This window comes from Cervus elaphus, chromosome 2, assembly GCF_910594005.1.
Source record: "Cervus elaphus chromosome 2, mCerEla1.1, whole genome shotgun sequence".
NCBI classification, from domain to species: domain Eukaryota; kingdom Metazoa; phylum Chordata; class Mammalia; order Artiodactyla; family Cervidae; genus Cervus; species Cervus elaphus.
Window position 1 is genome coordinate 22,064,076 of NC_057816.1, and position 20,909 is coordinate 22,084,984.

General features: G+C 57.1%; 1 protein-coding gene across 3 annotated transcripts; it reads right to left on the reverse strand.

Annotated features, from left to right (window-relative positions):
- Positions 1 to 1,428: 1,428 nt before the first annotated feature.
- Positions 1,429 to 19,965, reverse strand: ROBO3 (roundabout guidance receptor 3). Of its 3 annotated transcripts, XM_043874068.1 has the most exons (28): positions 19,543 to 19,965; positions 16,263 to 16,589; positions 15,811 to 15,968; positions 14,982 to 15,102; positions 14,745 to 14,883; positions 14,311 to 14,438; positions 13,797 to 13,921; positions 11,963 to 12,134; positions 11,456 to 11,661; positions 10,836 to 10,917; positions 10,364 to 10,529; positions 9,999 to 10,165; positions 9,023 to 9,144; positions 8,619 to 8,844; positions 8,273 to 8,394; positions 7,862 to 8,033; positions 7,569 to 7,754; positions 5,682 to 5,705; positions 5,549 to 5,591; positions 5,196 to 5,335; positions 4,459 to 4,653; positions 4,155 to 4,293; positions 3,770 to 3,982; positions 3,246 to 3,394; positions 3,007 to 3,117; positions 2,659 to 2,826; positions 2,001 to 2,185; positions 1,429 to 1,682 (listed from the first exon to the last, which is right to left on the reverse strand). In XM_043874068.1, the coding sequence occupies exons 1-28, from the start codon at positions 19,700 to 19,702 to the stop codon at positions 1,671 to 1,673; spliced, it is 4,158 nt and encodes a 1,385-aa protein (XP_043730003.1). In that variant the 5' UTR covers positions 19,703 to 19,965; the 3' UTR covers positions 1,429 to 1,670. The 3 variants fall into 3 exon arrangements, 2 of the variants coding, with proteins under 2 accessions (XP_043730003.1, XP_043730010.1); XM_043874075.1 differs by lacking the exon at positions 4,459 to 4,653; XR_006335251.1 differs by lacking the exons at positions 1,429 to 1,682; positions 2,001 to 2,185; positions 2,659 to 2,826 and having other exon boundaries at positions 3,770 to 3,777; positions 3,918 to 3,982.
- Positions 19,966 to 20,909: the final 944 nt, after the last annotated feature.

Genomic DNA, 20,909 nt, shown 5'->3' on the forward strand with positions numbered 1-20,909 from the left:
TGCTCTTACCAATCCCAGCCCCCAAGACCAGTTCCCAGATAGTTTCTTAAAATGAAGTAGCTCCATTTCACGAAAGGTAGGAACCACCTGTAATGGTTGGCTGGTGGGCACCCTTCAGACAAAGAACAGGACAGAGAAATGGAGGAGGAGCAGGACCTGCAGAGCCTGAGCCACAGAAAACCACCGGAGGCCAGGCAGGGCTTTATCCGCCTCACTTGGCAGGGAAGGTCGGGGGCAGGATCCACACACTGCGAGGATACTACTCAGCATGACCAGGGTCGTGATCTCAGGATGAGGACTCAGCGCCCTGCCGGATACACATCCGTTCCACTCTGCCTGCTTTTCCTTTTTAGGATTTTGTTTTAGTTTCCTGGTCAAACCCCTCTTGAAAACATGCCAACTTCATATGCCAGAGCAAATGAGAAAAAGAGATTTGTATGCACTTTGGTCAAAGTGGCAGAGGAGGTCAGAGCCTGGGGTTGGGGGTCAGCCATCATTCCCTGAGAGCCCCAGGCAGTCACTGAGCAATACCCAGGTCTATGCAGTGAGTGGTGCGGGCCTTGGGATCAGGAGTGATGGTGACTATGGTATTTGTGGCCAAAATTTTCTTTTTTTTTTTTTTAATTTATTTAGGTCTACTTCCCCAAGCAGGGATCAAACCCCAGCCCCCTGCATTGGGAGAGTGGAGTCTTCGCCACTGGAACACCAGGGAAGTCCTGTGACCAAATTAAAAAAAAAAACTTCTCTGCCAGCCTAACCAATTATTATGTAATAGGCTCTTAGGAGCCTAATCTGGCTAATTGGGCTTTCCAGGTGGCACTAGTGGTAAAGAACCCCCCTGACAATGCAGGGGACATAAGAGACGTGAGTTTGATGGCTGGGTCGGGAAGATCCCCTAGAGGAGGGCATGGCAACCCACTGCAGTATTCTTGCCTGGAGAATCCCATGGACAGAGGAGCCTGGTGGCCTACAGTTAACAGGGTTGCAGAGAGTCAGACACGACTGAAGCAACTTAGCACGCTAATCTGGCTGAGAGGTGGCCTTCTGCACCTCTGTGAAAGGGTGGGGATGGGTGTCTGAAAAAGCCTCTTTTTCCTTCTTGGCCAGGATTTCCCCCTTGAACTCATCCTTTCTTTGAGTTTTGAAAGACCGCTGTTGTTGTAAAGGGTGTATTTCCCGATTGTGGAGGAGAGCACCGAAAGAGGGGCTCTGGGACGGTTGGACAAGTTTCTCGAGGTTGGGTTAGTGGAAAGTCCCTCTGGTGGTAACTGGGGAGACAGTGGTTCAGCTCCTTCTGGAGGTAGGACAGGCGGTATCTTAGCCCTGCCCTCACCTAGTGCTTTCGACTGAAGTTCAGAGGATACACACACACTCGCAGCCCCCTTCCTCCCTACGTCCTGCAGAAAACCCGACAAACAGGGCTCAGGTCTCTGATCCGTTCTTTTTATTGTGTTTTTTTATGAAAGGGTCTCAGATGGCAAGGAAAGATCTGGCTCTCTGGCTTCTAAGCCAATTCCTCAGGGAGCCCCAGGCATCATGGCGAGAAGGAGGAGACCCCCTCCTCGCTCCTGTCTGCTCAGCCCTCATTCACCAGGTGGAGGGGCTCACGTGCAGATTCCTGGCCCAGGGACAAGCCCTTCCCCGTGGAACTTCTAGCTTATCGTCAAAGGTCATCTTGGTTCCTAGAAAGAGAGAGAGGCTGGCTTGCAAGGCTGTGGCCCAGGGCCAACAGGCCCCAGCGGGGATGTGCCTCTTCTCTGGTCAGCTCCTCTCCTGATCCTGCTCCCCTGTGGAGCCCAGGCCCCTCTGTTAGGTCATCTGTGTCCATCCTTTGTCACCTCTGCTCCAGGCTCCTCCCTTCCTCCTTACTCACAGGGTCCCTTCCTTTTGACACTCCCCCACCCCACCCCAAGCCCTTGATACCTTCTTATTTGTAATCGTCCCTTGGCCCAACCTCCCTAGCCCTCCACTCTCATTTTTTGGCCAGCCCCGGCCCCCACCTCTCCACGCTTCTGTCCGGGCCTTTGGCTCTGACTCCGGCTTCGGCTCCGGCTCCGGCCGGGGCCCCGGGATCCCCGAGAGCTGCCGGAGCCTCTGGAGGAGTTGCTGCCCGCTGTGGAACAGGTGCTTGTGCCCTGGCCCCGGGACAGGAAGCTCGGTCGGCTGTAGGGGAGCCAGGCTTCTTCTGCAGCAGGAGACAGAAGGGCAGCTGGACTCAGGCAGGGGGCCGAACAGGGCTGCCTCCCCCCGCCCCGTGCCGCCCTGACCGCCACCCCAGCTCTGGAAGAAGAGTGGAGGGCGGACCATCCTGGGAACTGAGAAGCAGCAGCAGCCGGCCCAGCCTGTGGCCCTGATGTAACACGTGCTCAGAAGCCTGCAGGGAGCCCCCCACGAAGAGAGGGCCTTGGGAAAGGAGGGACAGAGTGCCCAGCCCCCACTCTGCACCTGGGCTCCAGACCTGGGGAAGGATATGATTTGGGAACTGGAGGAATTTCTGCCCAGAGAAAGCTAGAGAGACAAGTGACTTTGATGTTGATGCATGAACCCAGCTGGAGGTCAAGGGTGAGCTGGCTGGAAAATGAGCTCACCCTTGGCACCCTCCAAACACTAGGCTGCCCTCCCAAAGCCCGCCCTCTTTGTAGCCGTGGCCCTCCTTACCATCTGGGTGGGGGCGCCGCTGGCCCCCCAGGGGCGCGGCCTGCACCAGTCTCCTCTCCCCACTGTGCTCCCGCTCCCGTTCCAAGGAGGACATGCTGCCTGCTGCCCTCAGCCCCAAGGCCCAGCTTGCCTCTTCCTCTGGTGGCGGCAGGGGTGGCGGAGGCAGGTCTGGGGAGAGACCCGCTGTCAGCAGGGTCCCCTGCTTCTCCTGACCCCAGTCTTTCTCCTACTCCCACTCCCTGGCCCCGGGAGGCTGTGAAGGAACAGCCTGAGGTTTGGGTTCACTGGCTCCCTCCTCTAGCCTGTCCCCACTCCTGTCACCGTCTCCCAGGCTCACGGACCCCTCACCTCCAGGACTGTGCTCCCGCCTATAGGGAAGAGCCTTGGGTTTCTTCCGGATTCGGGCGCGGGGCCCGTGCAATGGAGGAGTCAGCTCTCCAGGCACTGGCCGGGCTCTCCCTGCGGCATCGGGAGACGGGACGGGCGGACAAGAGAGGGGGTTAGGAAAGGGGCTTGAGGGTGAAGGGGAAACAAGCTTTCGGGAAGATGGGGAGGTGTGGGGCAAGCTGAGGGGTCTGCAGACTCACCGGGGGCACTGCCGGCTGTAGCAGGGATGGGGCTGGGGCTGTGATGGGGGCCGGAGGGAACAGCACCCAGGCCAGCGGGCCTCCCTTCGTGGCTACTCAGGGTGGGCTGGGAGACACTGAGAGGGGAGCTTGGCCCGAGGGGCACCCTCCTGCAATGACACGAGACTGCATTTGTTTGCTCAGCAAACACTAAGTGCCTACTCTGTAGCAGGCACTGGGCTAATCAGTCAGCCTAATACTCAGATGAATAAGACACAGCATGCCCCCGACAAGGCTCCCACCCTAGTGCAGTATGAGGAAAGCCATCTCTGAAATGCCCGAGGAAGCTTGCAGGGTCACTCTGATGGAGAAAGTCTGAAGGGAGTGAGAGACTTTGTCTGTCTCCACATTTCTCCCCAGGTCACACTTCCACCCCAATATGGTCATGAGACCTCCGGACCCCAGATTCATCCATCCATCCATCCACACACTGAGTAAATACATACAGAGGGCTGTAACATGCAAGGTACTATATACCTCCCTACCTGGGCATCTGGTGGAGATGGGGAAGGTCAGTGGGGGGCTGGGGAGGGTCAGGAGGTGAAGGGGTGAGAGTGGCCGTGGACTGCTGCCCATAGGAAGGTGTGGGAGAGGGGGTTTCTCCTCGGGACGCAGGGACCAAGCATCCCCCACCGGAGCTGGGCTCTGCCGCATGGCTCCTCTCAGGCATCGGTGGGCACCACTCCTCTGGGTCTGAGCTGGGGGCAAAGAGGCGGGAGGGTAAGGATGACTGAGTAGCTTCAGCCCCTCCCTTTGACCTTCCGTTGCCCCTTCCCTTCTTTTCCCAGCATCTTCTCCCTCCTTGCCCTGGCAGGAGGCCCTGGGCTGGGCCCTTGTGTACAGGCATCTGCAGGCAGCGAGCATCCTTACCTGCCCTCCAGCTCCTCCTCAGGCCCCTCTAGGCAGCTCAGTTCACAGGAGGGGGGCGGGGGAGGCAGGGCTTCTGGCCAGTTGAGAGAGGGCATCTGTACAGGCTTTCCCAGAAGCTTCACTTTGCCTCCCCTGGCTCCTGAGAACAGGATGGGGGCGCAAAAGACACAGGCAGGAAAGAGGCAGAGGTGAGACACATCAGAAGGAAGTGCTGCGCTAGGTCCCAGAGGGGAAGGGTGGGGGATGCTCTTGGGGAGGTGCTGCTCATGGCTCAAAACGGGGGTGCTGGGAACTGGAGTCATACCACTGTCCCCCTGGCTCCATTCTGGGGGAGCATACGGGCTCCAGGTGCCTGAATCCCCTGAGGGATGTGGGGGGAACCCCCCGTGGAACGTCTGCAGCTCCTCTCCGGCCGGGTCAATGGTGCTGTAGACAGGACCCTCAGCAGAGGCGGCTGTGCCCCGGGCCGTCTGAGCCAGGTAAAGGGAGATCCCTGCTTCTGAGCGGGAGAGAGTGGGAGGCCCAGGGGAGCAGACGGGGCAGAGACAGGAAAATACAGGATGACAGGAGAATGGAGGGAGAAAGGAGATCCCACTTCTTCCCCCCACCCCAAGCTGGGGGTAAAGTTTGTGTGTGTATTAGTTGCTCAGTTGTGTCCAAATCTTTGGGACTCCATGGACTGTAGGCCACCAGGCTTCTCTGTCCATGAAAGTCTCCAGGCAAGAATACTGGAGTGGAGAGTATTCCCTTCTCCAGGGGATCTTCCTGACCCAGGGATCGAACGCAGGTCTCCCACATTGTGGTAGATTCTTTACCATCTGAGCCACCAGGGAAGCTGGTGATCTTCCCCACCCCCAAGCCAGGGTAAAGGTTAGGCACGAGAGAGTCTCCCCCAACTCCCAAGAGCCTCCCAAGGACGGAGCAGCCTCAGCAAGACAGAGACGCCCTGGCCCCCTTCAGTTTACACCAGCAGTGGAGAGGAGAGGGGGTGTGGGGCCTCCTGCTGCTGCCCCCTCCCCGGAGGGAAGCAGCCCTCCTCACCATTGTAGTATCTGTCATCCGGGTCAGGGTTGCTCGGGCAGCAGCTTCCCCTGGGGTCCTGGGCTGAAGGGCTCCGAGATGAGTGAGGCCACGAGTCTGCCAGCCACGGGTAGGGAGCAGGGCCAAGGCCCATTGGTGGCCTGAGGGACAGCAGGTGAAACCTGGGGTCAGAGAGCCTGCAGAGGCCAGCGAAGTAAGGGAGGCAGGGGTAACGGGAGCTGAGGACCGGAATGGGGGGTGTGGGGGTGGGAGGAGGGAGAAGCTCAGCACCAGGAGGCAGACGGGTATGGGGACAGAGGGACTGGTCTCTTGGGGGAGGGGATCATCCTTGGGAGCTGAGCTGAGAGAATTACCTGGAACCGGCCGCCGACAGGCCCTCTGAATGTGGGAACGACACTGGGGAAGATGAGGGGGAGACTGTGAGAAGCGCCCCCACTTGGGATCTGAACCCCACTCCCCACCCTGGAGGCAGAGCTAATGTCTTACCTGCAGGTGTGTAGGCAAAGGAGGCTTCCGAAAAGGAACCCGTGGGAGAAAGAAGAGGGGAAATGGGAAGAAAAGTCAGAAATATCCATATTCCTGTCCACTCCCTGGCTCTGGTCCTAATTTCGCCACTCAGGCGGTACCCTGGACCAAGTTCATCAGGATTCCTAGGGCTTTGACTCAGGCATCAGTATTTTTCTAAAGCTCCCCAAGTAACTCCTGCATGTAGCCAAGACGGAACCTTTTGATCTAAGAGACCTCAGATCTTTCCAGACAGGCCTCATCCCAGGAAGAAGGAGAACTCAAGTCTCCTCCTTTCAGTGGGCCCCCCCTCCCTTCCATCCAGACCTGCTTGACAATTTACCACCTGGGATCCTGGCCACAATCCCTCTTCCAGCCCCCAGGCTCCAGGAAGTGAGTTTCCCTCCCTCCACCAGACTTGCCCCTTCTCTACTGAAAGTGTTAGTCACTCAGTCGTGTCCGACTCTTTATGACCCCATGGGGTGTAGCCTGCCAGGCTCTTCTGTCCATGGGATTCTCCAGGCAAGAATACTGGAGTGGGTGGCCATGTCCTCCTCTAAGGCATCTTCCCAACCCAAGGATCGAACTCGCATCGCTTACATTTCCTGCATTGGCAGGTAGGTTCTTTACCACTAGCGTCACCTGGGAAGCCCACTTGTCTACTGGGGCTGACTGCAGAGCTTGTTCCTCCACATACACCAGGAGTCTAAATGACAAAATCTCACCTCTCTCTGCAGACTCCGCCCCCTCTGGACTCCGCCCCCTCTGGACTCCGCCCTTTCCCCCCTCCCCGCAGTCCCGACCGCTGGCGATTCCATCGTGGGCACCCTACTCTGTCCAAGGGGCTGAACTCAAGTGAGACCCCTCCCGTGACCTCTCCCCCATCCCCCCCGCCCCCACCAGCAGCTGAGTCCCTCCTGAAGTACAAGCTGGAATCAAGATTGCCGGGAGAAAAATCAATAACCTGAGATATGCAGATGATACCACCCTTATAGCAGAAAACGAAGAACTAAAGAGCCTCTTGATGAAAGTGAAAGATGAGAGTGAAAAAGTTGGCTTAAAGCTCAACATTCAGAAAACTAAGATCATGGCATCTGGTCCCATCACCTCATGGCAAATAGATGGGGAAACAGTGGAAACAGTGACAGACTTTATTTTTTTGGACTCCAAAATCACTGCAGATGGTGATTGCAGCCATGAAATCAAAAGACGCTTGCTGCTTTAAAGAAAAGCTATGACCAACCAAGACAGCATATTAAAAAGCAGAGACTTGACTTTACCAACAAAGGTCCGTCTAGTCAAAGCTATGGTTTTTCCAGTAGTCATGTATGGATGTGAGAGCTGGACTACAAAGAAAGCTGAGCACCAAAGAATTGATGCTTTTGAACTGTGGTGTTGGAGAAGACTCTTGGGAGCTTCTTGGACTGCAAGGAGATCAAACGAGTCCATCCTAAAGGAAATCAGTCCTGAATGTTCACTGGAAGGATTGATGGTGAAGCTGAAACTCCAATACTTTGACCACCTGATAAGAAGAACTGACTCATTTGAAAAGACCCTGATGCGGGGAAAGATTGAAGGCAGGAAGAGAAGGGGACGATAGAGGATAAGATGGTTGGATGGCATCACCGACTCGATGGACATGAGTTTGAGCAAGCTTGGGGAGTTGGTGATGGCCAGGGAAGCCTGGCGTGCTGCAGTCCATGGGGTCGCAAAGAGTCGGACACAGCTGAGCGACTGAGCTGAACTGAACTCTCTTTCTCTCTTTCCATCTTCCGCGCCTCCCTCCCTGGGGGAGCGAGATCTCAAGGCTCCGCCCACCCCTCCTTCGAGTCTCCCAGCCGCCCGGGTACCCCCGGGCCGGGCTCTCACCGGTGTAGTGACTGAGCTCCTTGCGCTGCCTCTGGCGCCGGTAGAGGGCGGCGCAGAGCCCGAGGAGCAGCGCCCCGCAGGCGGCGCCGCTGCCCGCGAGGAAAGCGGGTTCCCGCAGCACCCTCGCCAGCCGCTCCCCCAGCCCCGGGCCCGCCTCGAGCCCGGGCTCCAGCTCCGGCGGGGACGCTGCGGGGGTCAGAGAGGTGAGGGGAGTAGAGGCACCCCTACCCCAGGACACCCCCCACCCCACTCCCGAAACCCCAGCTCCTCCCTCCCACCCGCTCCGGACTCACGCAGCTGCACCGACACCGGGGCGCTGGCTACGCCCACGCCCGCGCTGGTGGCCGCCGCGACCTGGGTCCGGTAGAGGAGACCGGGAAGCAGTCCCCGCAGCACCGCCGAGCGCGCCCAGCCCGCCGCGGACCGGTTGAGATGAAAGCGGCTCTCATTGCCCAGGCACCAGATCTGGGGAGGCCGAGACCCGGGCTTAGAGAGTCAGAGTGGATCTCTGCATGGTGGGAATGATGCCTCAGCCAGGCGTAATTCACTCGGAGAGAGCACTCTGAAACCTCTCTCCTCTCCCCGGACCTCACCTCCAGTCCCAAAGCCAGTCCTAGGATCCCTCCTCCCTGATCCTAAACCCGAGGTCCTCCCTCTCCCTTCCCCGCCAGCCGGCCCACCCGGGCCCTTCTCAACCCCTGCACCTGGTATTCCTCGATGACCCCATTTTGCTGTGAGGGGAGCGGAGGTTCCCAGGACACAGTGATACTGCTGTTGCCTTCACCCTCCAAGGCCACGGCCACTCCCTGGGGGGGACCACTGGGGGCTGGGCCAGGGTGGAGCATGGTGAGAAGGACACAGACAGTCATTGCAAGCTGCCCCTCCAGCCCCAGCCTTGCTCATCCTCCCAGGTCTAACCTCTTAGGGAACTGAGAGGCGTGTCTCCTCCCCCCACCCCCCATCCCTTGCCCTCCCCAGGCAAACCTTCCTCCTCCCCCCTCTCTCTCTCCCCTCCTGTCCACCCATCAGCGCTGTGACCCACTCCCTCACCCTCCTCAGGAGTGCTCCTGGTCACCAAGGGGCTTTCAACCCCCAGCTCCTCCTGGCCTTGAGCTTGCACCTTGATCTGGACTTGGGTCCCTGGGGGGAGTCCCCTTAGCACAGTACTTTGCTGGCTTGGGGATGGTAGGTCCAGCACCGACCAGCTTCCCCCATCAGGACCTGCTACCCTCCAAGACACCCGGAAACCTTGCACCAGCTGGACTGGGCCGTCTACCTATGGGAGACAGGACAGAGGATGCCAGAGAGGGGCTGGAGGCAACAAGTCCTCCTGTCCCAGCCCCTCCTCCGCTACCTGTCTTCCCCAGCCACGCACCTCGCACACTCCCATACACGTTCTCCTGTGTCCCCCATCATCATGCCTGCCCTCACGCTCATCCCTGGGCCACACTCACGGTCCAGGACACCTGCAGAGTCCGGGGCCCAAGGACCACGGGCTCCTCCAGACGCACAGCCACTTCGGCCAGTCCCTGCTGGCCTCTCCATGGGTCCTCCACTGGCCTGGATGGACTGCTGTCTGTTGACCAAACAGCCCACTCAGCAAGGGCCTCTGGGATGGGGGAGTCAGGACTGAGGGCCTGTGTATGTCCCACCCCTGCCCTGCCCCACAAACTGCTACTTAATACTTTGGAGCCCATCCCAGGGTCAGGAGAGGGCTGGTCAGGGGAAGAGTTTCCAGAGGTGGGCCAGGGTATCCAGCTTTCTGCATATATTTGTTGTGTTATCAGTTGCTAGCTTGTGTCCAACTCTTTGAGACCCCACAGACTGCAGCAGGCCAGGCTTCCTTGTCCTTCACTATCTCCCAGAGTTAGTGCTCAGATTCATGTCCACTCTGTTGGTGATGCTATCTAACCATCTCATCCTCTGCCACCCTCTTCTCCTTTTGCCTTCAATCTTTCCCAGCATCAGGGTCTTTTCCAATGAGTCAGTTCTTTGCAGATTTATGTGTTTTTTCTTTTTTTCTTTGCCTCAATGCATGGCATGCAGAATATTGGTTCCCTGAACAGAGGTTGAACCTGTGCTCCCTGCAGTGGAAGGAAGCATGGAGTCCTAACCACTGGGCCGCCTGGGGATTCCCTATATGCATCTTTAAAGGCCTTGTTCCTCATCTCTTACATGAAGATGTCCCTCCAAGTTTCCTTCTAGTCCTGTTAGCTGTAAGTAAACAGAAGGGAGGAGCTACCAAGATGACTGAATCAATCTCTCTCCTCTTCTCTTGTCCCCTCAGTGAAAGGGAAGCATGACTTCCTATTCCAGGCCCAGCCACCAGGACAGAAGCTGGAACCAGGTAGGTGCCATGACTTGTGGGCAGAGGGTGCTCTGGGGCATTGCATGCCATACCTGTGATCCAGAGATCCGGGCCTTACTCACCCTGGGTGCGGACAGGCTCAGAGACAGGGCTGGGCTCACTGAGGCCCCAGGCTCCCACCGCTCGCACCAGGAAGAGGTAGGTGGTACTGGGCTGCAGACCGCTGACCGTGTGTGTCTCTAGCTGCACGCCATCCGCCACGGTCCGCCACGTGTTACCAGCGGCTTGGCTACAAGAATGAGGTGACAGGGCTGTGCCAGCCCAAGCTGTCTGTTCCCTCTCATCCCTCTCTCTCGCCCCCCTCTAACTGCTCCTCAGCTGGGGAGACAGAACTGGTAAACCTCTTCCCACCACAGCCAAGACTTTTGAGGACGCAGGGGTGCCTCCGGGTAGTTTTCCAGGTTTGCATGGGAAACTTCCTCTGTACCTGAAGGCCTCTATCACATACGAGGTGACTGTGGCCCCAGCCTGTGGGTTGGGCTTCCAGGTCAGAGTAACGCTGTTCTTGGTGATCTCAGTGACCACAGGCTGCGATGGAGGTCCCGGAGGCATACTGGGTTCTGTAGGGGGGTCTGGTGTTGCTCCCCAGTCTTCTGCAGTGAGGAGATAATCTTTGAGTAGAAGGGTGGGGAAAAGATGGCCCCGATGTAATCGTCCTCCTTCCCAGAGGAGCCTTGAGAATGGTGACGCAGGAGCGGGGGACAGAGTGAGCTGACCCTGCTCACATCTGCTCCCACGGGTACCACTTCTGTCCTCTTCCCCACCCCCACAGCCACAGCCATGGCCTTTGGAAGATAAAACCAGTTCTGGGGTTTGGTGGGGAGGTATTGACCACCTTTGAGGCCAATTTGGAGAAGAGTGGTGCTGGCAAAAAACGAGAGAACAAAGGAAAAACTCACCCCGCCTCCTAAGCCAGCCACTCCAGGCGGCCTCCCCCGTGGAGCTCCTGGCCACACAGCTATAGAATCCCATGTGCCCCTCCTGCAGGAGAGGGTGAGGGAACTGGCACGCTGGGAGTGAGCAGGGCAGGGCGAAGGGTGGGGGTGGGTGTATAGGAGGATGGGGAGGATGCTGTCCCACCAGGGACCAGTGCCAAAATGGAAGACAACTTTTCCATGAATAGGAGGGTAGTTTGGGGATGATTCTCATAAGGAGCACGCCACCTAGATCCCTCCCATGTGCAGTTCACAGTAGGGTTCACACTCCTGTGAGAATCTAACGCCAGCCACCGCTGATCTGATAGGAGGCAGAGCGCAGGCGGTTATGTGAGCAGTAAGGATCGGCTGTAAATACGGGTGAAGCTTCACTTGCTCACCTGCTGCTCACCTCCTGCTGTGGGGGCCGGCTCCTAAGAGGCCCGGACCAGTACCGGCCCATGGCCTGGGGATCGGGGACCCCTGCTCTAGGTGGTCTGAGAGCAGAGGGGCAGAGACGGAGTTCAAGTCGCAGCAGGCACTAGAGTGGGGCACACGGACCACACGGCCGTTCTCAGTACTTGGGCTCCAGGAGTGAGACTGACCTGCATGCTGGCGATGTACAGGGTACCATTGGCCATTACACTGAGTTGGACGTCATCCCCTTGCAGCCACTGCCCATCCTTCTTCCACTGGACACTAGGCTGGGGATTCCCGCTCACTCTGCATGGCAGCCACACGGAGGAGCCCAGTGCCAGCGTCTGGTTGGCTGGTCCCTGGAGGATGATGGGAGGCAGTCCTTCCAGGGAAGCTGAGAGAGGAAGAACTTGGGCGTCTCAGGGGAGGGTCCTGGGTTCAGGCAACCAGCCCCTTGTCCTCGTCTCTACCCCTTCACTTCCCCTCCCCTGGATATTGGAGGGGCTTCCATAACCATGTGTTGTCTCTGCCTGGGATCAGCCATCCATTAGTGGCTTCTCTACCTGATCCCCAAACTTCACGGACATGTGCCAGGAACATGCCTCTCCCCGTGCAGACATATTACATAGAATTCAAGAAAAACAGACCTGTTTCGGCTATTATCTCCTTCCAGCCCTATCTCCATGGGCACGTACCTCCTTTTACCTCCAGCAGAGCCTTGGCCAGGACGCTGCCGGCCACACTGACAGCCTGGCAAACGTAGTAGCCTGCATCCCTGCTCTGCACTTCAGTGATGTTGAGCTGGCCTCTGGGAGAGACTGAGAAGCGCCCCGTGGGCTGAAGCGGCTGACTGGGGAAGAGCAGAGCCTGGGGACAGAGCAAGCAACAGAGCCCGGTGGCAGCTGCCAGGGAGAGGTCCGCATTCTCAGCAACCCCAGGATCCAGAGGATTCCTGAGGTTCTAGTTCATAACGCTGTCCCTAGCCAGTTTTGTGGCCTAAGGCAAACTAATTAAGCCTATTCACAACAGTAAGGGAGTTTTATTAGATGATTTAGGGGTACACATCCCAGCTTTACTAGTTGGGGAAATCTGAGCAAGCTAGTTAACCTTCCTGAGAACCAATTTCCCCAAATTTGACTCTTAGAGGATAGTTTTAAGGATTAAATCAAGTAATTACCCTGAAACTCTTTCAATAGATTGAGTGAGAAATATTAAGTATGTTCTGCTTCTTTCCAGTTCTAACATTTTACCTTAGATGCACAGAAGGTAGGGAAGCAGGTTTGGGTTTCAGGAAAAATGACACCACGCTGAGCCCCTGACTGATACCTATTCCCACCCTCTATTACCATCAGCATTTTAAAAAATATTTATGTATGTGGCTGCACTGGGCCTTAGTTGCACCGGGTCTTTGTTGCAGCATGTGGGATCTTTAGTTGGGGCATGCGAACTCAGTGGAGGCACATAGGATCTAGTTCCCTGACCAGGCATCAAACCCAGACCCCCCGGCATTAGGAGCGCGGAGTCTTAGCCACTGGACCACCTGGGAGGTCCCTATTATCAGCATTTTCATTCACTTAAGAATATAATTTAAATTGTAGCAGTTTGCAGTGCTAGAAAAGATATTGAAAAATTGGGGCTGTGGATATGCAGTGAGGTGGTGGTGACCTGGTTTCCTAGTAGGGTGGGTTTAATCAGACTTAAATTTTGTTTTATGGGCTTCCCTGGTAGCTCAGCTGGTAAAGAATCAGCCTGCAATGTGGGAGACCCCGGGTCGATTTTGTTTTATGCTGAGTTCCATACCAAAGCCGCTCAGGGTAGAACATGACAGGCTCATCTCAGAATTCTGAGATTTGCCTGTGAAGGTTAAAGCGGGGTGAGTGTGAGCTCCCCCTGCTGGAAGTCTTTCGCAAGTAGGTGAGCCTGTCACGTTCTACCCTGGGCTTTGGTATGCAACTCCCTTGCCAGAGCAGGATATTAAAGTCCAGGCCCAGGCGTGGGGAGGAGGAAGGATCTAGTTGGATCTGCCACATCCTCAGCATATGCGTGTGTGTTAAGTCGCTCAGTCACGTCTGACTCTTTGTGACCCCATGGACTGTAGCCCGCCAGGCTCCTCTGTCCATGGGGATTCTCCAGGCAAGAATACTGGAATGGGTAGCCACTCCCTTCTCCAGGGGAATCTTCCTGACCCAGGGATTGAACCCCAGTCTCTTATCTCTCCTGCACTGGCAGGCGGATTCTTTAGCACAAGTGCCACCCAGAAAGCCCACATCCTCTGGATAGCCTTGTCCAAAACAGAAAGATTCTCCAAGGAATTCCCATATAGGACTGTTCCCTGCCACCTAACTATATTCTCCTTTGTTCCAAGCCTTTTATATTCCTTTTCTTATTTAATCCTCCCAAATAACCCGCACGGGTTTCTGGGAGGAAAGGTAAGGCCGAAGCCCAGAGAGAAGCTTGCAGGATGTAAGAGGAGGGAGGCTGAGACCCAGAGGAGGAGCTGCGGACAGGCCCTGGGAGCTGGCCACCTACTTGACTTCCCTCCTTCTGCCAGAAGATGGCAGGCGGCGGGTTTCCTTTGGTCTCGCACTGGAAAGCCACGCTGTCTCCAGGAGCCACCATCTGGTCCTGGGGTTGGGTCACCAGCTGGGGTGGGACTGGGAAGGAGAGGGAGATAAAGGAACAGGGAGTCAGGGGCACTAAGAAGGGAGGCGGAAGGAACAGGAGAGAGAAGCCTGAGCTCGGCTTAGGCAGGAGCAGATGTCTGTCTCCTGCTCAAGCCTGTTTAGCTTTCTCCTCCTTCCTCTCCTCCTAGAAGTTTCAGGGTGTGTGTGCTTAGTCGTGCCCAACTCTTGGCGACCCCAGGGCCTGTAGCCCGCCAGGCTCCTCAGTCCACGGGGATTCTCCAGGCAAGAACACTGGAGTCTCCGGGGACCCACGCATATCTCCTGCTCTGTCCTTTCTCCGCATTCTCCACCTCCACCCATCCTCCATCTGCCCCTGTCCCATGCCTGCCAAGGCCGGCCAGGGTGGTGGAGGCGCTCACCGTGAACGATGAGGGAGCCGGATGCTTCGGTGCGGCCCACACTGTTCTCCGCCACACAAGTGTATGTCCCCTCGTCTTCAGCGCTCACACGCCCGATCCGAAGGCTGTGGTCGCTCTGGATCTCGTACCTGCTCCCCTCCCCACCCCCAGGCTGGGTTGGCCACAACTACAGACCCCTTCTCACATCCCTCAGGACGGACACCAGAATCGGGGTACATAAGGACAAGGTAGACCTCTGCAGGGACAGAAGCTGGTACTCATGGACCCGTGAATGGAGGTGGAGACTGGCTGGGGCAGGGCCACAGGCTCTGGGAACAGACTGCATGGTCCAGTGAGAGGCATCTACCTTCTTTTTCTTTTTCCAGTTTTCTAGGGCTGGGTATGTTCTTGAGCGGATTGGGTCTCCTTACAGGCAGTAGGAGGGGGCTTCTCACCTGCCTGTGGGCAGTTCCCCATCCTCCTTGCGCCAGCGTAGATGAGGAGGGGGATCCCCTTGCACCTCACACGGGAAGTCCACGGGGGCACCAGCCAGGACCACCTGATTGACTGGTCTACGCAGGAAGGAGGGACGCTCTGTGGAGGGGTGGGGGGAGTGAAGAGTCCGTGGGTCTGCACAGCTACTCACTCCCCGGGCTGCCCACTCCCGTAACTCCCAACCTGCACAAGCCTACCCAGGACCACAAGTTTGGCTGCCCCACTCTCCCGTTCTCCTGCCATGTTGGAGGCCACGCACACATACATCCCTGCATCGCTCTTGAAAGTGTGTGACATCATCAGCTTCCCTCCACGGATCTGCAGAGTAATCAGGGAGAATTTGGTCCTTTATAGCCATGAAAGCACACTTGTTTATTTGATCCTCGCAGCAAGCCAATGAAGCAGACCAGTGAAGCTGACCCACTTATAGTAGTAGTAGTCGCTGAGTCGTGTCCAACTCTTTGTGACCCCATGGAGCCTGCCAGGCTCCTCTGTCCATAGGATTCTCCAGGCAAGAATACTGGAGTGGTTGCCATGCAACCCACTGGAGGATCTCCAGGGGATCCTCCTGACTTAGGGATTGAACCCAGGTCTCCTGTACTGCAGGCAAATTCTTTACCATCTGAGCCACCAGGGAAGCCCTCTAAGGAATCCTTAAGTGATTTGCCCAAGGTAGGGCTCAGGTGTATCTTTGCTCCCGTAGCCCAGACCACCTCCCACCAGTCCATGGGGCATCATACCCCCACCTTCTTACACCAATTCCATCCTACCCATGCTGATTTATCCCCCACTCAGTAGCTGACTCTCAGCCTCTCGTCAGCTAATGCCCCAATTTAAAATCTCTTACTGCTTCCAGGACATTTCCCCCCTCCCCCCCCCCGCCTCAACGCTTCCAAGACCTTTAGATTCAGACCTTCCTCCTTTGACACTTGTCCCAGACCTCTAGCCTAGAGGCCTGACCTTCAGGATGTTCCTGGTCAGGACCTGGCTCCCAGTGAGATCCCCAGCCCTGGTCTCACCCCTCACCGTGATCCTCCCCTCCTCCTCCTTGAGTCTGACACCATCCTTCTTCCAGGATACAGAAGGCTCTGGGTGGCCGCGGGGGGGCACGCATTCCATTACGGCTGGCTCCCCCACTGCCACCACCGCATTCCCAGGAGACTGCCGGAAATCATCTCGGAGGACTGGAGAGAGGAAGAAAGAGAGAAAGCCAGAATGAATGACCAGAGGAATAAATAGGGTGTGGGGTGACATAACTAGGTGAGGACCCAGGAAAGTGTTTGGGGGAAGAGCTGGATCACCACCGCAGGCCGGAACTCTTCTCCGGCCGCGACAAGACCAGGCCCGCTTCCTCCTCTGGCCAAGGAGAAGGTTTAAGGGAGGCTGCTGATGGGGTGAGGTTGGGACTGGCTTCGGATGGGATTACCCGCTGCCCTCCCACCTCCCCGAAGCTCTGGCAGCGACCAGCAGACTCCTACCTGCCACTTCTAGAGAGGCGTTTCTACTAGCCGCTGCCCCCAGGTAGTTGCGCGCCACGCAAGTGTAGACACCCTCGTCTGGCCGCGCGCGGCGCCCGTGCACGATGCGCGGGAAGAAGAGGGCGCCGCTGGGTAGCAACAGGCGGTGGGCGCGCGGGTCCTCGCGCGCCGTGGCCACGCGCGCCCCATTCTTGTACCACTCGATGTTGGGCCGGGGCCGGCCCTCCGCGCGACAGGGCAATGTGGCCGGCTCGCCTCGGGAGACTAGCAGATCTGGCGGCTGCTCCACGATGCGCGGCATCGCGTCCTCCGGCCCGATCCTTGACCCTGAGGTGGGGTGGATGGCGCAGAGTACTCAGACCCGGAGATCAGCGGAGAGCCCGAGCCACCAGAGAGAAAAAGAACCCACCCGCCCACCCTCTCTCTGGATAAGGTCGAGTTTCTCCTTCTAGGCATCTGCCCCGCATGTTCTTAGGCAGGAAAGGAGACGCCTGCGAACAGGGATCAGTAGAGGACGCAAGCTCCTAGGAAGGCTGAAGACCCCGGCCTCCTCTCCTGCCAAGTTCAAGTGCAAAGTGACTGGATCACGGCTTGGCAAGTAGACCACGACTCTAGTCGACTGGTTTTCAGTCCCCCAGCCGAGCTGGTTCGCGGATCATCCCTGATCTGTGAAGAGCTGACACTTGGTTGTCCACTGAAATGGAGAGACTGAGGCCCTGTCTGGGGATCTCCTTAGGAAAGGGAAGAAGCGAATGGTGGGCTGTGGCCTGGGACTGGAAGCGGCCCTTAACCTGGGTTCTGTAACTGGGCACAGTGCCCTTCTCACAGACACCCCCTGATAACCACGTTTCCTGGTCTTTTTAAGTCACAAGAATTGAACGCAAATGAGGATGGAAAAGTGAGTAACGCTCCTTTTCTGAGAAGGCATAGTTTTCAACAGATTATTCTACAGGTTGATGTAGCCAAGAGAGACTAAGAATCCTCTAATTTTTCTTGGTCATTCAGATTCGTTCACCCGCATGTCTGCTCCTGCCCCTCACTTGGTCTACAGACTTTGGCTCGCTTTTCATCTTCAGTTTGGGACCCAGGATCCAGGAGCTGGTTGAGCTCAGATATGCCACCCCCAGCTTCGTCAAAAATGGATTTGTAACCCGTAGTGGCCAGTAGGCGTCGCTGCCGCCTCACCTAACCTGGTGTCCTTAACTAACCAAGGACCACTCCACAGTTCGGTTCTCTGCCTTCCCGCCCATCCCCACCCTGGCCCTGTTCCAAAACCCACGGGGACCTCTTGCTTCCAGTCACTGATTGGTACTGAGTTTCATTTTCAGCGCCGGCTCTCAGAAGTTCTTGAGACAAAGCTGCACGGTTTGCCCCCAGCCTGGTGCTATCCTGGGGAGAATGTATTTAACTGGTTTGGGACAGGAAGATCAGTTTCCCTCCCATTTAGGGAAGGAAGAAATTTTTCTTGATTTCCTCCATCCTGGATGGAAATCTCTGTTTCTCACTCGTCTCTTCTCCTCTATCCCATTCCGGTCCCCATTCAGGCAGACCAGACCCTCGGTGGGCAGCCCTGTAGTGGTTAATGCTCAAGAAATGTTATGGAGCTGACCAGGGTTGGAATCTCAGATGCCAACACTTCCTAGCTGTAAGAACTAGGGCAAATTATGAACTTCTCTGGGTCGAAGTTTCTTTACCTATAATGTGGGAGTTGTGATGGGTTGTCATAAGACCATGGTGTATGTAAAGAACTTGGGAGAAGGTGCCATGAATATGGCTAATCTACCCTTATTTAAGGGCTGTTTCTCCCTGGCCCACCTTACCTTATCTTGATCTCTACAGTTTCCACCCGAATCAGACTTTTCCAGGCTCCAATATTCCCTTTCCGCCCTTCACATAACCTCGGGTGTAATGGGAATTGGTTGTTGTCAAACTTTACACTGCTTTTGTGACTACTGGGATATTATTCATCCTTTCTGAGTTTGTTTCCTCGGTCGCAAAATGTGACCATCAACGCACCTCCTTACATTTTCGAGTTTAAAGGAGGCAATGTGTGGCGACAACACTCTATAAGAGCGCTGGGGGAGCAGAGAGGTTTCCAAAGTGTCTGTGGGGAGGGTGCTGTGCTTAATCCCCCTAGGAACCTAGGAGGGTCAAGAGACTGGGGAATCCCAGATCATTCCCCAATTTCTTCCTCCGTGCTCCCTCCACACATACCACGCCCTTCTCATCGGCTCTTTCCCCTTAATTCCTGTAGACACAGCTGCGGGCGCCCTTTCTCTGGAATTTCTTCCCTGTCATTCCCGGTCTCAGGAGATGCTTCGCAGCAGCTAATGAATAGCTAATGGCCATGCTAATGGGGCTCTGGGACTCCTCCCCCAGCACCTGGAGCACCCCGCTCACAAACACACTCTTGGCCGGTCTTCTTTCTGGCCACCTTGCAGTCCCCAGCACGGTGCTGATAGATTGGGGAGGGTAGAGGCAGAGGAGGATGGAGGCTGTGACCTCCAAAGAGGGATCAACCGCAAAGGTGTTCAGGGAAGCGCGAGTTTCCGATGTGGCCGGCAGGGGCGCCATCGGGCTCTCTCCAAGCCCCCGGCGGTGCCCTCTCGCCGCCGCCCCGCCGCGCTCCGGGATAGCGCGCTGTCTCAGTCATTTATTAATCACCGTAATTAGAGGTAATGACCTCCCCGCCGGCGCTGCCCGCCTGCCGCAGCTCTGCCGGGGTGGGCCTGCAGTGAGTTCTACCTCTGAGGGGCAAACTTGTAAGTTTCCCTGAAACGGCCGCCGCCGCTGTCGTCTTCTGTAGCAAACACATTAAACATTTTGGCGTCATCACCCTCGTCCTAAGTGAGTTCTTAGAAAACTTAGGCTCCAGAAGGGAAACCTGAGGCCTGGGTGGGTCACCGAGTGGCCCGGCTTGGCCCAGGCCCTCGGGTGACCGCGCCCCCTCCTCTACCCTCGGCGCAGTGGGTCCGGGCCTCCCATACTCCGGTTCTTCTCACCTGGGGTGGCCGTGGGCGTCGGTTGGGGAGGTGAGAAGTGGTGGACTCCGTAGCCATCTCCTCCCAAACCCTCGACCTCCCGACGATATCATCACTAAGATGTGTTAAGCCCCAAACTACCCATTGGTTCCCACCACCCGGGAGGCGCTGGGAAGCGCTGGAGAGCGCCGCTTGGTCCCGGACCTTAAGGCAGGAGCGCTTTGGGCTTCCTCGTCCGCGCCTCCCTCGCACCTTACCCCCATCCCTGGATCTGAAGTCCCCGTGGGGCAGGGTCTTACCGTTGAGAGAAGGATCTCCGGGGGGCACCAGGCTGTGGTTGAGCGCCGCCACTGAGGAGTTGAAGCCAAAGAGCAGGTCGCTGGAGTTGGAGATGTCCCCGCCCAAGGAGTCCGCGAACAAGTTCATCTGCAGCAGCGTTTTGAGCAGGTAGCGCAGCATGGCGCGACGAGGTGGGGACCGGGGCTGGGGGCTCGGGGCCCAGCCCCTGGGTCTAAGACCCGCGGGCCGGGAGCCGTAAGCCCCTCCACAGCCTCTACGCGCTGCCCCAGCCACGGTGCCGCTCTCCTGCCGGCGCGCCTGGGTACCGTGCGTGCCTCCGCGCGCCCTTCCTCCTTCCTTCTCTCTCCACCCCCCAGAGCCGGGGTCCCCTGGGAGCCGGGCGGGCAGAAAGCAGGTGCCACGCCGATCACCGCGTAATTAAGGGATTAATCCGCCTCTCTCCGCCCTCCCACCCCCACCCCGACGGCCACTAGCAGGGCCAGACTACAGTCGCCTAGCGCGCAAGTTGGAGTCCCCGCCCCGCGGCCTGCGCCCGGCTCCAGGCGTCCCGCGTCGGTTCTGGGCACCGCAGGAGAGTTTCTCTCCTTTCTCAAAGCATCCAAGATGAGGGATGAGACTGTCGGAGTCTGCCCCTCTGCCTCACTTCAATGGAGGAGACCCTTCTCTCTGTTCTCAACTCTTAGGAAACTGAGGCAGCCCTAGATCGCGCCGCTAGCTCTCCAAGTCGTGACTGCCACTTCCTCCCAAGTCGCTGGTTTTTGCGGCGGGAGTGCGGACGGCTGGGTGGTTTGGGGCGGGAGTTGCGGCTGGGGGGAGAGTAACTCCGCGGCGCGTCCACCGCTTTGCCCAGCAGTCGCTGCTTTGTAGTCGAGAGACCCCGAGATGAGGCGGTGCGTCTTGACCCCGGAATCCTTACCCCAGACCTCTTAATCTTGTGGTTCTTGCAGGATACTCCACCGGGATAAAAACCTGAGGGGAAAGCCCAGGGAAACCCAGGAGCAGCTCACATCCATTTGCACGCTTTTGCATTGCTCTGTTCTGACTTACTTTATGCTCTGACTTATTAAGTTGTTTTACTTTTTGGAGGAGACTGAAGGGGAACTAGGGTGTCGGGGCTAAGACAAAGATCAATATTGTGTTTGTAAAGGCAAGTGCAAGAGAAGAGATGGGGTTGATGGAGAACTCGCAGGAATCTGTTCAAACTTAATAACAATCCTCCTCGGTGGGAAGGGGGCCACAACAATCCCCACCCACCCCACACACACACCCACTCCCAGCATGCTTCCAACTTTCCTGGAGTTCTTAATACCTGAAGACCTCCAAGTCATACCTACCTATCTACATACACAGACACAGTTTCCTAGGC

What these genes read in the sequence shown, in the direction of transcription:
- ROBO3 (XM_043874068.1), bottom strand. Translation starts at nt 19,702, where the DNA reads ATGCTGCGCTACCTGCTCAAAACGCTGCTGCAGATGAACTTGTTCGCG. An exon ending in TCTGCTGGAGGTAAAAGGAG is followed by an intron (nt 11,662 to 11,962) that starts GTACGTGCCCAT and finishes TTCCTCTCTCAG; the next exon opens with CTTCCCTGGAAGGACTGCCT. An exon ending in TATGTGATAGAGGCCTTCAG is followed by an intron (nt 10,166 to 10,363) that starts GTACAGAGGAAG and finishes TCATTCTTGTAG; the next exon opens with CCAAGCCGCTGGTAACACGT.